Source organism: Oratosquilla oratoria, chromosome 26, assembly GCF_046742065.1.
Source record: "Oratosquilla oratoria isolate Oo_2021 chromosome 26, ASM4674206v1, whole genome shotgun sequence".
NCBI classification, from domain to species: domain Eukaryota; kingdom Metazoa; phylum Arthropoda; class Malacostraca; order Stomatopoda; family Squillidae; genus Oratosquilla; species Oratosquilla oratoria.
The window spans coordinates 51578046-51591359 of NC_134802.1; the positions used below are offsets into that span (position 1 = coordinate 51578046).

A 13314-nucleotide genomic window follows, 5' to 3' on the forward strand; every position below is an offset into this window, starting at 1 on the left:
GAGCTTCGAATCTATTTTTGATTTCTAACTGAATTTTCTTTTTATTATCCTTAACCTTTGCAAGGCTTATTTTCCTTTGTAAAACTAGTTTATTTCTCTCGGCTCTGAAGTTGAATTTAGCTGTGCATCCTAGCATTCTATGGTCACTCCCTATGTTGACTTTATTTATCACTGTAACATTGCTAACGCTTTTGCTCTCATCTCCTAATATGAAGTCTGTAACAATAATTTGGAAATGGGTAGCGTTGGACTTCTCCCGTTCTTCGTGTGTCAGTAGTTTACTGAACTCCCGTTAGAGAGCATTGGCGTCAACTGAGTCGGCCAAACTCTGAAGAGCGAAACCTCAGGCTATCAGTACTGGCTTGGTTTGTGGAAACAGGAATTTGTGTGAAGAGTAATCATGTCCGATGAAGGTACACACTATTAATCTCTGTGGGTTTCACAATGCATGTGTGTTTATGTACGATTATATGTTTACAGTTGATGAAGATTGGTTGCAACTAGTACACTCCGTGGTCATGTTTTGATCGAAGAACGTTATGATATTGGGATTATTATATGCTGTGTCCTATGCTAAGATTCTTGTATATACTTTGATTGCACGATTGTTTTATACATAACGGGACAGCATATTGAATTCAATATTACATAATTTCTAGAGGCAGTATGCCGAAATGATGCACCAGTATTAGATAATTGATATAAGTTCGTTTCTATCACAACGCAGTGCTTCATGAAATGGCTGTAGTGTTTTACTAGGTATAGGTAATAGGTTCCAACAGAATATATCTAAATTTTGTCACAAAATTTAGATATTAGCAAAAAATGTAGTCAGTGTGGTCAGGTTAATGAAAAAATTGCCAGAATAATACTCGAATTAAGAGTTAGGGTTATTGTCTTGGTATATACTTTATCACATACAATAAATCCGTTAACATTCCTACAAGAATTACTCTAATAGGGCTGGACAAATTTAGATTTAAGAAGGAAATAGGCAAGAATTGGTTTACTAATAGGGTGGTCGATGAATGGAATAAACCTAGTAACCATGTAGTAAGTGCTGAAACTATCAGTTGTTTTAAAAAACAATTAGACAACTATGGATGGGGACGACAGGTGGTGATGGATACGGAGCTGCCTAGTGTAGGCCTTATAGGCTTATGGTCTCTTGCAGTCTCCTTTATACCTATGTTTTTATGTTAAATCTGTTTAGACGTTAGTCCTACACAAAAATCCCTCCCAAAAGAAGCAGGACTGTGTTCGGGACACCAACCAGTACTAAGAGCATCAACATGACAAAGTAGTTTAAAGGACAAAAGAATAAGCTTCAAGGAGAACTTAGGAAAATGAAGTTCAGGATTGGAGGGCAGGCAGGCAGGTTACTTACTTGGTTTACTTGGAGAGGTTCCGAGGTCAGTCCTCACAGCCGTAGTGATCTACCGCTGCTGCCTGTCCTGCTGTCCCTCCTCACAAGGGCCAGTTAGTCTGTTTTTGTGTTTGAAATTGTTTATGGAGAACCTTTGAATCAGCATGCAGAAAAGAGGCACAAGTTAATTCTGGAATGCCTTAACCACTTCAGTACAACTCAAATTCTTGCGTGCATCATCGGCTGCCATATGTGATTTGCATCACACTACTGGCATAAAATATAAAGTCACTGCTGTATTATTCATTATCTTTTACTATGAGTAATAATAAATACAGAAAATATGGTCAAACCAGTTCACAGAATCTGGTGGTAACTTATGTACAACTACAAAAGAATTTATAATCAAGATACTGACATCCTTGTGTACCCAGCACTACTCATGATGCCTACATAGGTGTCAATGTACCGAAGTGGTTAAAATTGGCTTTGGTTGTGTGTGTAAGCAGTACTAAATATAAAGTATAATTTTGTTTTTAGGGAATGAACAAAAGTCAGCAAGGGTGACCAGCAGTCTTGGGGCACTACTGACAGGACTGAGCTCAAAGAAGGAAGCTGGATCAGAACCTAGTAAGTTGATCTTTGGTTTTTGTTGCTTGTGAACTGCCACCACTTGAGGAGGTTCAATATTTGTAATCCTTTCCCAGCCACCACCCTTTCTTCCCTCTTATCATAGCTCCTCATGGATGAAGGGTAATCCCTGTCTCCTGCCCACTGCTTGGTCAGGAGCAATGCAACAAGACAGAGCACATCAATAGGAGGACCACTTTACTTACACTGTGACCCCCCATTCCTGTTCCATCGTGAAGAAAATAGAGAAGACTAGGAGAAATCCCTTCAGCCATCCTCTCCTTGTGCCTATCCCCAGCCTTCTCCCTTTTTTGCCCAAAGCCCCTTTCACTCCATCCATCCATCTTATCCTTGGTCATCCCCGCAAGTTCACTAAATATTCGCCTCTGCTTTCCACACTTTTTTTTTTAATAACAATGTCAGTAATGAATTTAAAGAATTGAGGTGGGCGAACATCTTGGCAATTGTAAAGATGGTCTTGCAGCTGCAATTCTTACATATATCATTAGCTAACTCCTATTATTCTGAGTATTTAGAACCCCCATGTATACATTCCACAGATTAAAAGTAACATCTGTAGCCATTTTTAAAAAATCAAGACAGGTAAACATCTTTCATATTTAGTCTGGATATGTCAGACCCACAGAGTTGTATTCTACCTCTTGGTAAAGGTGAGGGTGTTGAAGGGATTTAAAGATGGGCAGCAGGGAGAGTAGTCTCAGATGTCCATTATGCAGGACCACCACTTTGAAGTACAACTGTCATTGTTCCTATGGGTGTGTTGGTGCTTCAACTTGCCTACCCCCAATTCAAAGAGGGAAACTGTCTTTGGTGTGTAATCCACCATGGTTTTGAATTAAGTGTTGGACTTGTGTTTGACACTATTACCCTAATGCATGAGAGCTCAGAGCACATGGCCAGATCTATGAGTAATGCTGTGTTTAACCTAGTTGTAGTGTACAGGGTTGGAGCAATACTTGCGGGATCCCCCTTTTTTTTTTTTTTTTTTTTTCATTTGTTAGATTTTGTGTGTGTGTGGGTATACATGTGAATGTATCTGTGTACCAAAATATACATACATACATATACCAAGGCTTTTTCCCCCTTACAAGGGAGGTAGTCAAAATATATAAAGAAAAAAGCAATTTTCATCAAAATGTGGCACCATATGTTGACAACAACACTGCACCACCTGGCTGGGTCATTGCTTACATATATGTATATAAATATATATGTGTGTGTGGGTAAAGAGGGATGTGTTAGCATGAATTGAAACTAAGTTGAAAGAGAGGGGTGAGTTAGATTTTGAGGTTGTGATTAGATGGATGTTCAGAGTCATGAGTTGCCAAGGGAAGGAAGTATCTCAGCTGGTAAGCGAGAAGATAGGAAAATGCATGTTGGATTGGAGTGAAGTGTGTTCTGGCATAATGTTAGTGAATATGAAAATGGGGATGGGAAGTATGGGTTTGTGTGAGTGCATATGGTTCTGGTAATAAGAAAAGTGATGATCAAGGGAGGCTTTTGGGGTGATTTTACACACATATGCCAAGGGCTTTTTCCCTCCGTACAAGGGAGGTAACCAAAAAAAAAAATAAAGGCATAATAAATGAATATATAGAGTTTGGAATAAATGTAAAAGTGGGGTTCAGGGATCTCGATGCTAGACTAAGAAATGAGCCAGTAGATGGAGTAGTAGGGAAGATTCGGCTATTAGGGAATAACAGTAGTTGAGATGTATTAGAAATGTGTTCACCTCTTCCATACGATGATGCCGACGTAGGTGTTGTGAGGCATGGGTGGGTATACACAGATGCCGGCATTGGCATCTTGATTATATATATTTTGTAGTTGTAGCTTAGTGACAGCTGTATTCGGTGAATGGCTTGTTCATGTTTTTTGTGGTTGTTCATATTCTGAGCAAGAGAATGAGTAATACATCAGTGACTTTGTATTTTAAAACACGAGTATTGTGATGCATCGTCGAATCATTGTACATCAGGCATCTGATGCCCTGCATGAGAATGACTTGTATTAGGTTAAGAAAGGAGAGCAAGGACCACAGAGGAATATAGGTTGTTACCAGAGGACCTGGATAAGGTACATGAGTGAATCTAGGAATGGGAAATTAATAATAGTATGTAGAAATGCAAAAAATTAGAAATGGTCGGAAGAATAGGCCATCACTGCTATATAAAATGAGTAATAATACATTTATAAAACCAGAGGAAGAGAAAGTCTTGGGGATGACAGTTACGGAAAATGTCACAAGAAACTTCCATTAAAAGGATTATTTTGAAGACTTGCATTCTATATCTCAATCACAAGGTTTGTGAAATATTTATTTTCTTTATGTATTCCAGGGGTGCAAAAGAGAGTACCAAGAAATTATTTTACTATATTATTTATCAACACAATTTGAAAATACAGTATTTACATAGGAAAATTCATATTAGATGTTTAACCCCCAAAACAAGTGGTGGAGGAAATGAAATGACCAACAAAAATAATTTCAAAATGTAACCCAGACTAAGTGTAACCCTCCACACACCAAAACTGGGATATTTCTCCTCAGGGCCTAGCACTGACAGTATGCCCCTTGGCTAACATATCTGACACCAAATGGGCATGAAGGGAGGGAGGGAGCCATGAAAATTGTTCTCCCCTTACATACTACACTCATCGACCTTGTGTGCCAACAGCAGCAAGAAATATTAGAACGCTTACCCAAATCTGGGCATCTAGACATTACCTAACCCTTGCTAACCTTAAAATACACATGAGAAATGATTCTTAATATTCCTTAATACTAGCACAATACATCATGTAATACAGGTGTTAAACTGGCAATCAGACTGTGCAGACTTACATTGTATATATAAACAATACCACACAGTAATCTAAATGCATCACATTATGTTGCTACAATTTTTAATCAAACTCCCTGGTTTCCGACACATCAAAAGACATAAAAGTAGGGGAAGGAAAGATAAAAGAAATGGCATTTTAAAAATTTTGGGAAATAACTTCAGCTTGAATCCTTGTAACCTGATCCTTGGGACGGGTGACCCTCCTGTGGGGACTTCTGAAAGAGGTCCTAACCTTTCTCAAATGTGTCCAGCCCGTGAGCCAAACAAAGAAAGTGTGGGAAAGTGGCAGAGCTGTCCCCACAAAAGATAATACTTGGCAGAGGAGAATCAACAAGTTCATTGCTCCTGGTCTCTCTTGCAGAGGACCTGCAACCTCTGAGAAATCAGCAATGTACCACAAGTCACTTAGAAAATATTTGATTGTTGGAGGATTTTGAATACTCATAGAATTCGTGGCTGGAACAAGTTGATCGATTGTGGAGAGTTGAGAGCTGTTAGAAATGGAGAGGGTGACTGCAATAGAGACTCCTCAAAGAAACTAGAGGAAACGGAATCAGCATGATATGATTTAGCCCCTGGCATATGCTCAGTTGATGTATTATATGGGTAGATTATGTATAATCTTTAGATTGTAATGGCAGTAGTATATATCTCTTTTTTTATGTTCGCATATTTGTATATTTATCAGTCACATGGTTGTATGTTTTTTACATTACAGAGGGTGATCAAGGTTTTAATGCAGATGACATAGAAGGGATTACTGATTGGAGTCAGCTGGGGATGATGAACAAATCTGGCGGTGGTGGTGGTGGTGACGACGTGTATGAAGATGAACATGAAGATGACTGTTATGGTAAGGTTTTTAAATATGATTTTATTGGATTAAGGTAGGTGTGTGTCTGTGTTTGTCTGACAGTGTGTGAGAGAGAGATTGATTAATTGATTCATCCCTTTTAGCACAGGGATAGCAATGGCTTGCATCATTAGTGAATATTTCAATTCATGGATGGGGCTCTAGCTTAGGCTTCCCAAAGAAGTCAAGATGCTAGCTATATGTGTATGTGTGTTTGTGTGTAAGAGAGATTGATTCATTCATTCATCCCTTGGAGGGGGGCAGCAATGGCTTGCATTGTTAGAGAATCTTTCGAGTAATGAGTGGTGCTCGTGCTTGGATTTCTCATAGAAGAAGTAAAGATGCTAGCTGTGTGTGTGCTTGCAGGAGTGTGGGTGTGAGCCTGTGAGAGAAAGAGAGTGTGTGTGAGCCTGTGAGAGAAAGAGAGTGTGTGTGTGTGTGTGTGAGCCTGTGAGAGAGAGAGAGTGTGTGTGTGTGGGTGTGAGCCTGTGAGAGAGTGTGGGTGTGAGCCTGTGAGAGAGTGTGTGTGTGTGGGTGTGAGCCTGTGAGAGAGAGAGAGAGTGTTTGTGTGTGTGTGTGTTTGTTTTGTACATCTAATGGGAGTATACAGGAAGGTTTGTGTGTGTGTGTGTGTTTGTTTGTTTTGTACATGTAATGGGAGTACAGGAATGGGTTAAGACCATCTCTCTCTCTCTCTCTCTCTCTCTCTCTCTCTCTCTCTCTCTCTCTCTCTCTCTCTCTCTCTCTCTCTCTCTCTCTCTCTCTCTCTCTCTCTCTCTCTCTCTCTCTCTCGCTCTCTCTCTCTCTCTCTCTCTCTCTCTCTCTCTCTCTCTCTCTCTCTCTCTCTCTCTCTCTCTCTCTCTCTCTCTCTCTCTCTCTCTCTCTCTCTCTCTCTCTCTCTCTCTCTCTCTCTCTCTCTCTCTCTCTCTCTCTCTCTCTCTCTCTCTCTCTCTCTCTCTCTCTCTCTCTCTCTCTCTCTCTCTCTCTCTCTCTCTCTCTCTCTCTCTCTCTCTCTCTCTCTCTCCTCTCTCTCTCCTCTCTCTCTCATTCTCTCTCTCTCTCTCTCTCTCTCTCTCTCTCTCTCTCTCTCTATGTGTGTGTGTATTTGTGTAACTGACAGGTGAATGATACATTTAAAACGTGTGTGTGTGTGTATACATCTATAATGTGTATATCAGGAAAATGTTTGATTAGCTCTCATGATTTGTACCCTGTTCTTTCCCAATGTTATTTTATATTTTTTCTGTGATGTACAATGGTTGCTAAACGTTTTTTTGGGAAATTTATTCTTGGAGTGTTGCACAAACTCAACACACAAGAACAAAGCCCTGCCACACCGACTGAAGCTCAAGAAGAATCATGAAAGAATTTTGATGAATCCCATGCTAGTGTTCTGAAATAAAGGTGGCAAAAATATAAACATTGCAAATATGTGTGCTCAAATAGACTGCATTTGTGGATGAACATGTTCATGAAGTTTGATGATAGATGTAAAGGAATTGTATTGTGTGTGTGTGTGTGTGTGTTCACAAGTGCATGCACATGTGCATATTATGTAAGGGGCACCATCCTAGCCTTCTGATGGGAGGAGTTTGTGACTTTAACCATATCATCATTATGTCTTATACAGAGGTCATAATTAAAAACAAGGGGACAAAGAGGGGGTCGCCAATTAACCTCTATAATATGATCACCCTACGTATACATCATGAGCAGCAAGTGGGGTATATGAGAATGCATTGGCTTCGTGGTTATATTTATTGTAGCATTATCATACATCAGACAGCCTGATGTGTGCACGAATATTTGTGTCATATTGAAGAGGTTCAATGAAGCCTTGCTGTGGATGTGCTGTGTCTTGCTGCATTGTTTCTGACCCAAGGTAATGGGCGAGATGCAGGGATGACCCATCATCCAGGAGGAGCCAAGAAAAGAGGGAGGGAGAGGTGGTGGATGGGAGGGGAATGTGTAGGGATGAAATGGGTTTGAGTGGATGCCTTTTGACTTTGGCAACCTCCCTTGTAAGGAGGAAAAGGCTTTTGGTATATGTATAATTAAACATGATTATAAAGATGTGATGTTGGCCATATTATGGTGTTAGCCAGATCACATTATTGAATGAATATTTTTCTAGTTCAGTGAAAATTTAGGTCTTGCGATCCACCATTAAGGGAAGGAATTAATTTGCTCCTGGCCAGTAGTTTGAAGACAGCCTTAGGCACCTTAACCACTTCCATACGGTAACGCCTACATAGGCGGCATGAGGAGCAAGTGGGTACTCGATGATGCTGACGTTGCCATCTTGATTATATTTATTGTAGTCGTCCCTATGTAACTTTCATTCTCTCTAAACTGGCTTCATCATATTTTCTATGGTTATCAAAATACACGGGTGAAAGAGAACGAACGATTGAGCACTGACTTTATTTTTTATAATGCGATTATTATGACGCAATATCGCACGTCGGGCAGCTAATGCTGCCAGACATGCAATGTGCCCCGGAGTGAAGAGGTTAACATGCACTCTCTGGAAAGACATAGTGTGGGGTGATGTAATAGGGGTATTCAAATGGATCAAAGGCTTTAATGAGGGTGATGCAGACAAGGTTATCCTATTAAGACAGCAGGGCAGGACTTATGGTAATGTATTTAAATTGGACAGATTTAGATTTAAAAAGGAAACGGGCAAGAACTGGTATACCAATAGTGATTAACAAATGGAATAGACTTGGTAACCATGTAGCAAGTGGTGAAACTATTATTTTAAGAGAAGGTAAGATAACTATGGGGATGGTAGGTGGAAATGGACTTGGAACTTCACAGTGTAGGTATTGTGGTCTCTTGCAGTCTCCTTCGTTCTTATGTCCTTGTGTTATGTAGGTGGAGACAAGGGTGTCGACAAGGGTTGATGGACAGGAAGAAAATGGTCCTCTGAAATCTTTTAGGACCACCGCATATCTATACTTGTTATTGTTCCTTATAGTTGAATATGCACATTTTGTATGCCCTCTTGGTATAAGTGTGGTGGCCAAGTTAAAGCTTAGACCTACTTTGAACATAACTGAAACCTGTGTAACACTCGTCCTATCTTGAGCACTAGTGAATGAAGGGTATCTGTCATATTCCACCATTTGGGTCGAGGGCAGTGTTCACTGAACACATTGGACCTATCACCATTGGAGGAGAGAAGAGGAACAAGTGAATGTAGTGTTTATTTATTGATTTTATTTTATTTATTTATTTATTATTATTATTATTATTATTTTTTTTTTTTCTTGTGATGAGGGAAAGAATGAAAATGCACAATGGAAAGATGTGAAATGGCAGTACTAGATAGAATGTTATGATTTGCAATATATCTAGATTAGCTAGAGCTTGCTTTTATGACCAGAACACCAGCATGAGATTGTATCAGAACATTGCGAACAAAAATGTTTACTGTTATATATCTACAGTAATAACATTTGTAATTCAAAGAAATACAAATGTCATTACTGGAGAAAAGGTTTTTAATAATGCCATCCAGAAGTGCTCTCCTTGGGAAAGCGTGCAGAATATGGGTGACATGATTACCCAGTGTGTATATGGACAAGAACTTCATTTGATTTGGCACTATGAAGGATGGATATTTTGGAAAATTGTTTCTGTTGCCATATCTTGTATGTTAGATTAAGTGACGCTTAACATGCCATACAAGATATGGCACATAACGGGAATACCTTAAAGATTGCTGTGGATTTGGTCGGTGTTGATTTTGTAAGTAACGGCAAAGCGATGGTCATGCAAACACGATGCGAGCGGGAATTTTCTTCGTGCTGCCCACCTTCAAAATTTGTCAACACCCTTCCATCCGGAGTGTCATTCCCAAGGGGCTGACGCTCTCGTCACTTGACGGCCCATGATCCTCTCCTATTAACTTCTATTTCCTCCAACTTCTCTCATAAGTAGAGGTGTCAACTAGGAACTGCTCCCCTTTTTCTTCTATGCAACGTGGAGAATAGTAAAGTTTCTTACTAGAGAGAACTGTGGGAAGACCTAAGGACTGTTTGCCAGCCACGGTGGGGCAGTGAGTCTCGCATCATTGAAATTTGAGGCAACATTTATTACTATTATTATTCTTGGTATGGTATTTCCTTAAAACCTGGCTTAAATGTAATACATTAAACAGGCCATTAGTCTTTTGTTAAACAAAAAGTTCAGGACTTGACGTGGCTGAATTTATATTTATCAAGTGAATGACCAGAGACGGACCCATGGGACTTTCAGGTTAACCACTTCGGTATGATGGCACCTGCGTAGGCATCGTGAGGTGTGAGCGGGTACACAAGGATGCTGGTATCAGTGTCTTGATTATTTTTATTCTATTTATTTAATTTTTGTACATGAGGTACCCCTGGATTCTGTGAATTGGTTTCATCATGTTTTCTGTGTTTGTAATTACTCAAAGTTTTTTAGAGAACAAATAATAGAGTACTGACTTTATATTTTATATGATTAGTGTGATGCAGCATACATATGGCAGCCGACACTGCACTCAAGAATTTGATTCATACTGAAGTGGTTAACTCTCTCCCTCCCTCTCTCTCCCTCCCTCCTTCTCCCTGCCCCACCCCCTCTCTCCCTCCCTCCCTCCTTCTCCCTGCCCCACCCCCTCTCTCCCTCTCTCCCTCTCTCCCCCTATCTATCCTTCTACAACTTCTTCACCCCTTTTCCCCTCCACCCACTCCCTCCTCTTTCTCTCCCAGTCCCTCTTTATACTAATTTGTAGTATACAGGATAAGAACCATGCTGCTGGGGTCCAGTGTTTGACCATAAATTAGTCCATGGTATTTAACTTTACTATTCTTTCATCTCAAATCATTCCACGAGTCAGTGATGCTATTTGGAAAATTATTTTTATTATTTTAACGTTATTATTCTATTTTTCATGTCTCATGGCCTCTGGTTTTCTTTACTCCCCCATTAATTGTTTTTTCTTTGCGTCTTTTGTGCCTCTAAACACCGCTGTTTAATTGCCTCCCCCTTCTCTCTACCATGGGCAGCACCAGAAGATTCAGTCTCTTGTTATGCCTTGTTAGCAAGATTGAGAACCTCTCATTTTCTCTTACACCCCCCTTCCCCTTCTTTCTTCTCTCTCTCTCTCTCTCTCTCTCTCTCTCTCTCTCTCTCTCTCTCTCTCTCTCTCTCTCTCTCTCTCTCTCTCTCTCTCTCTCTCATATCTCTCTCATATCTCTCATATCTCTCTCCTCTCTCTCCTCTCTCTCATATCTCTCTCCTCTCTCTCCTCTCTCTCATATCTCTCTCCTCTCTCTCATATCTCTCTCCTCTCTCTCATGCCCTCCCTCTCTTACTCTCTCTATCAACACCCTTCTCTCTCTCTATCAACACCCTTCTCTCTCTCTTGTGCACTTGCTTTACTCACTCTATCTCACTCCCTCTCCCCCCTCTACCCCTTTTCCCTCCCTTTCTATTGTAACCTCTTCATGTTGCAAATACACAAACACACAACACACACACACATGCATGCGCACACACACACACACACGCTCCTTTAAAATTCTCCTTTTCTTTGCTAGTTTTGCTTTCTTCGCCTTACTTTCTGGATGTCAGAAAATATGTGGGAAAAAAAATGAAATAGGAAAAAGAAGAAGAGAAAAAAACTAAGGCAAAATAGTTCCCATTGGAGAACAGAAATGACTAGGTAGACCATGAGTTATAAATCAGTTTGAAGTTGTACTTGGTTGAATTCACTGATTGCCGTGCTAATTGTCATTGACACCTATAAGCACTCTGAAAAATGGGATTTATAAGAATTTACTGAATGGTACGAGGATGAAAATTTATGGGACTACTGATACAGACAGTTTTAAGTGACGTAATATAGAATAGAAGTATTCCAACCAAACATAAGACGTCAGAGCCTTAGTATTTCAATCAGGTAAGTCATTCTATAAATATATCAGAAAAAAAATCATACCTCAGTTGGAACTCATCAGATACATTAATCCCTTGAAATGTTGCATGCAAGAGTAATTGCTAAGGTTTTGTGTATTGTATTTTTTAAAGATTGTCATTTAATACTGAAACTTAATATCAGGAAACCAAAGAAACAGGATTTGTACAATGGTTTTTTCCTTGAATATCTTGACAACAAGGTACATCTTGTTTATTAAACATTAATTTAGTTTCTTGTAAACCTATAAAACATTAATTTAGTTTCTTGGAAACCAACTATGGCCAAAGAATTTTGTATAAAATCTGTGATGAGGAATTCTTATGGTTATAATTTGCTTGAGCCATCATGAGAGCATTTAAAATTTTTGACAATCACATATTTAATGATAATTTAACCGAAATTGGTAAGAAGAGTTCAAAATTTTAAAGGAAACACTGGTATTTGATGAGTTTCAGTGTCTGCATCTGAATTAAATATATTCATCAAAAGAAAAAAAAAGAAACAGGTACTGTGATAATAAATATTTATGAAAAACTATAATTCTCGTTTCCTTCATGTGATCTCGTAAAGCCGATTGATTCTGTATTACAGATGACTCAAGGGGTGGCTCAAGTAGGAACAGGAACAAGCGTGAATCCCAAGGGGATAGAGAAGGCAGTAGCAAAAGGGGGAGACATGACAGCTACAAGGCTGATGTATATGGCCCCAAGGAACTCAGTGATTGGAATGACCTCAAGATGTATGATGAAGACCATGATGAACAGTACTTCAGGGATGAAGAGGCAATTTTAGGTAGGTGATAAAGATAATTTTGTGACAACCGTGTAGTGTTACAAGAATGGATAGTTTGTGCTATGTGCAGAGCTGGGCGCATTCCTAGGTGTGTTTCGCTTTAGTTTGGCCGTGTTAGCACTCCCAAGCTATTAAAGCAACATAGGTGCCAATATAGTATGTGGCCTATGAAATTTTTCTTTGGTATAGTATGTGGCCTACCAGACTTTTATTTCAGTGTGAACACGTCTCTTAAGCTTCAATAGTTTGGGAGTGCTAACTGCAGCCAAACTAAAGCAGAACACACCAAGGAACACACCCAGCTCTGGATATGTGGATGTGAGGTAGTGAATGGAGGTGGGACAGGAGCTGTTGGATGGGTAGATCAGAGTGCTGAGATGGTTTGAGTGGAAAGAAAGGATGAGGAAACCTCAGGAAAAATTGCGGAAAGCAGAAATAAAGTAAGCTTGACAGGATGATAAAAGTGTGACGTGTAAGGAAGGAGTGAAGGTGATTTTGGATGCATTTGTTAACAATCAAGAGTGCACAAGATTTGTGGATTGAGGGAGATTGTGCAAGGAGGAAATGTTTGTGGTCTGGAGGGAAGGTCTTCCGGTCTGCTTCATAAACTATTTCCAGTGGATGAGCGGGGTTACCATGTGATGAATCATGGAGGTAAACCGGCTCAAGCTGTGGAAGTGCTGCAACACTGAGATAGGAGGGGTAGATGTTCATTGGGTTTTAATTGTGTATATGAATTTAGGTTATTGAATGTGCATGGTTGTGGTACAGATGTGGGAAGAGATGACAGTATTTTGTTGAGAAGATAGATGTTATTATTATCCTCTTCCATATGATGGCTCCTACATAT

The 13314-nt window shown here is 39.7% G+C and overlaps 1 protein-coding gene across 3 annotated transcripts in view; it reads left to right on the plus strand.

Annotated features, from left to right (window-relative positions):
• The first annotated feature begins 262 nt into the window (after positions 1–262).
• Positions 263–13314, plus strand: part of LOC143039570 (uncharacterized) — a 47226-nt gene continuing 34174 nt past the window's right edge. Inside the window, exons 1-4 of one of the 3 annotated variants that reach the window (XM_076209793.1) lie at positions 263–413; positions 1907–1996; positions 5582–5716; positions 12264–12464. In XM_076209793.1, the coding sequence (XP_076065908.1) occupies positions 401–413; positions 1907–1996; positions 5582–5716; positions 12264–12464 (439 nt within the window). In that variant the 5' untranslated portion in view covers positions 263–400. The remainder of the gene's footprint in view (positions 414–1906; positions 1997–5581; positions 5717–12263; positions 12465–13314) is intronic. The other 2 variants (XM_076209794.1, XM_076209796.1) reach the window with 2 other exon arrangements.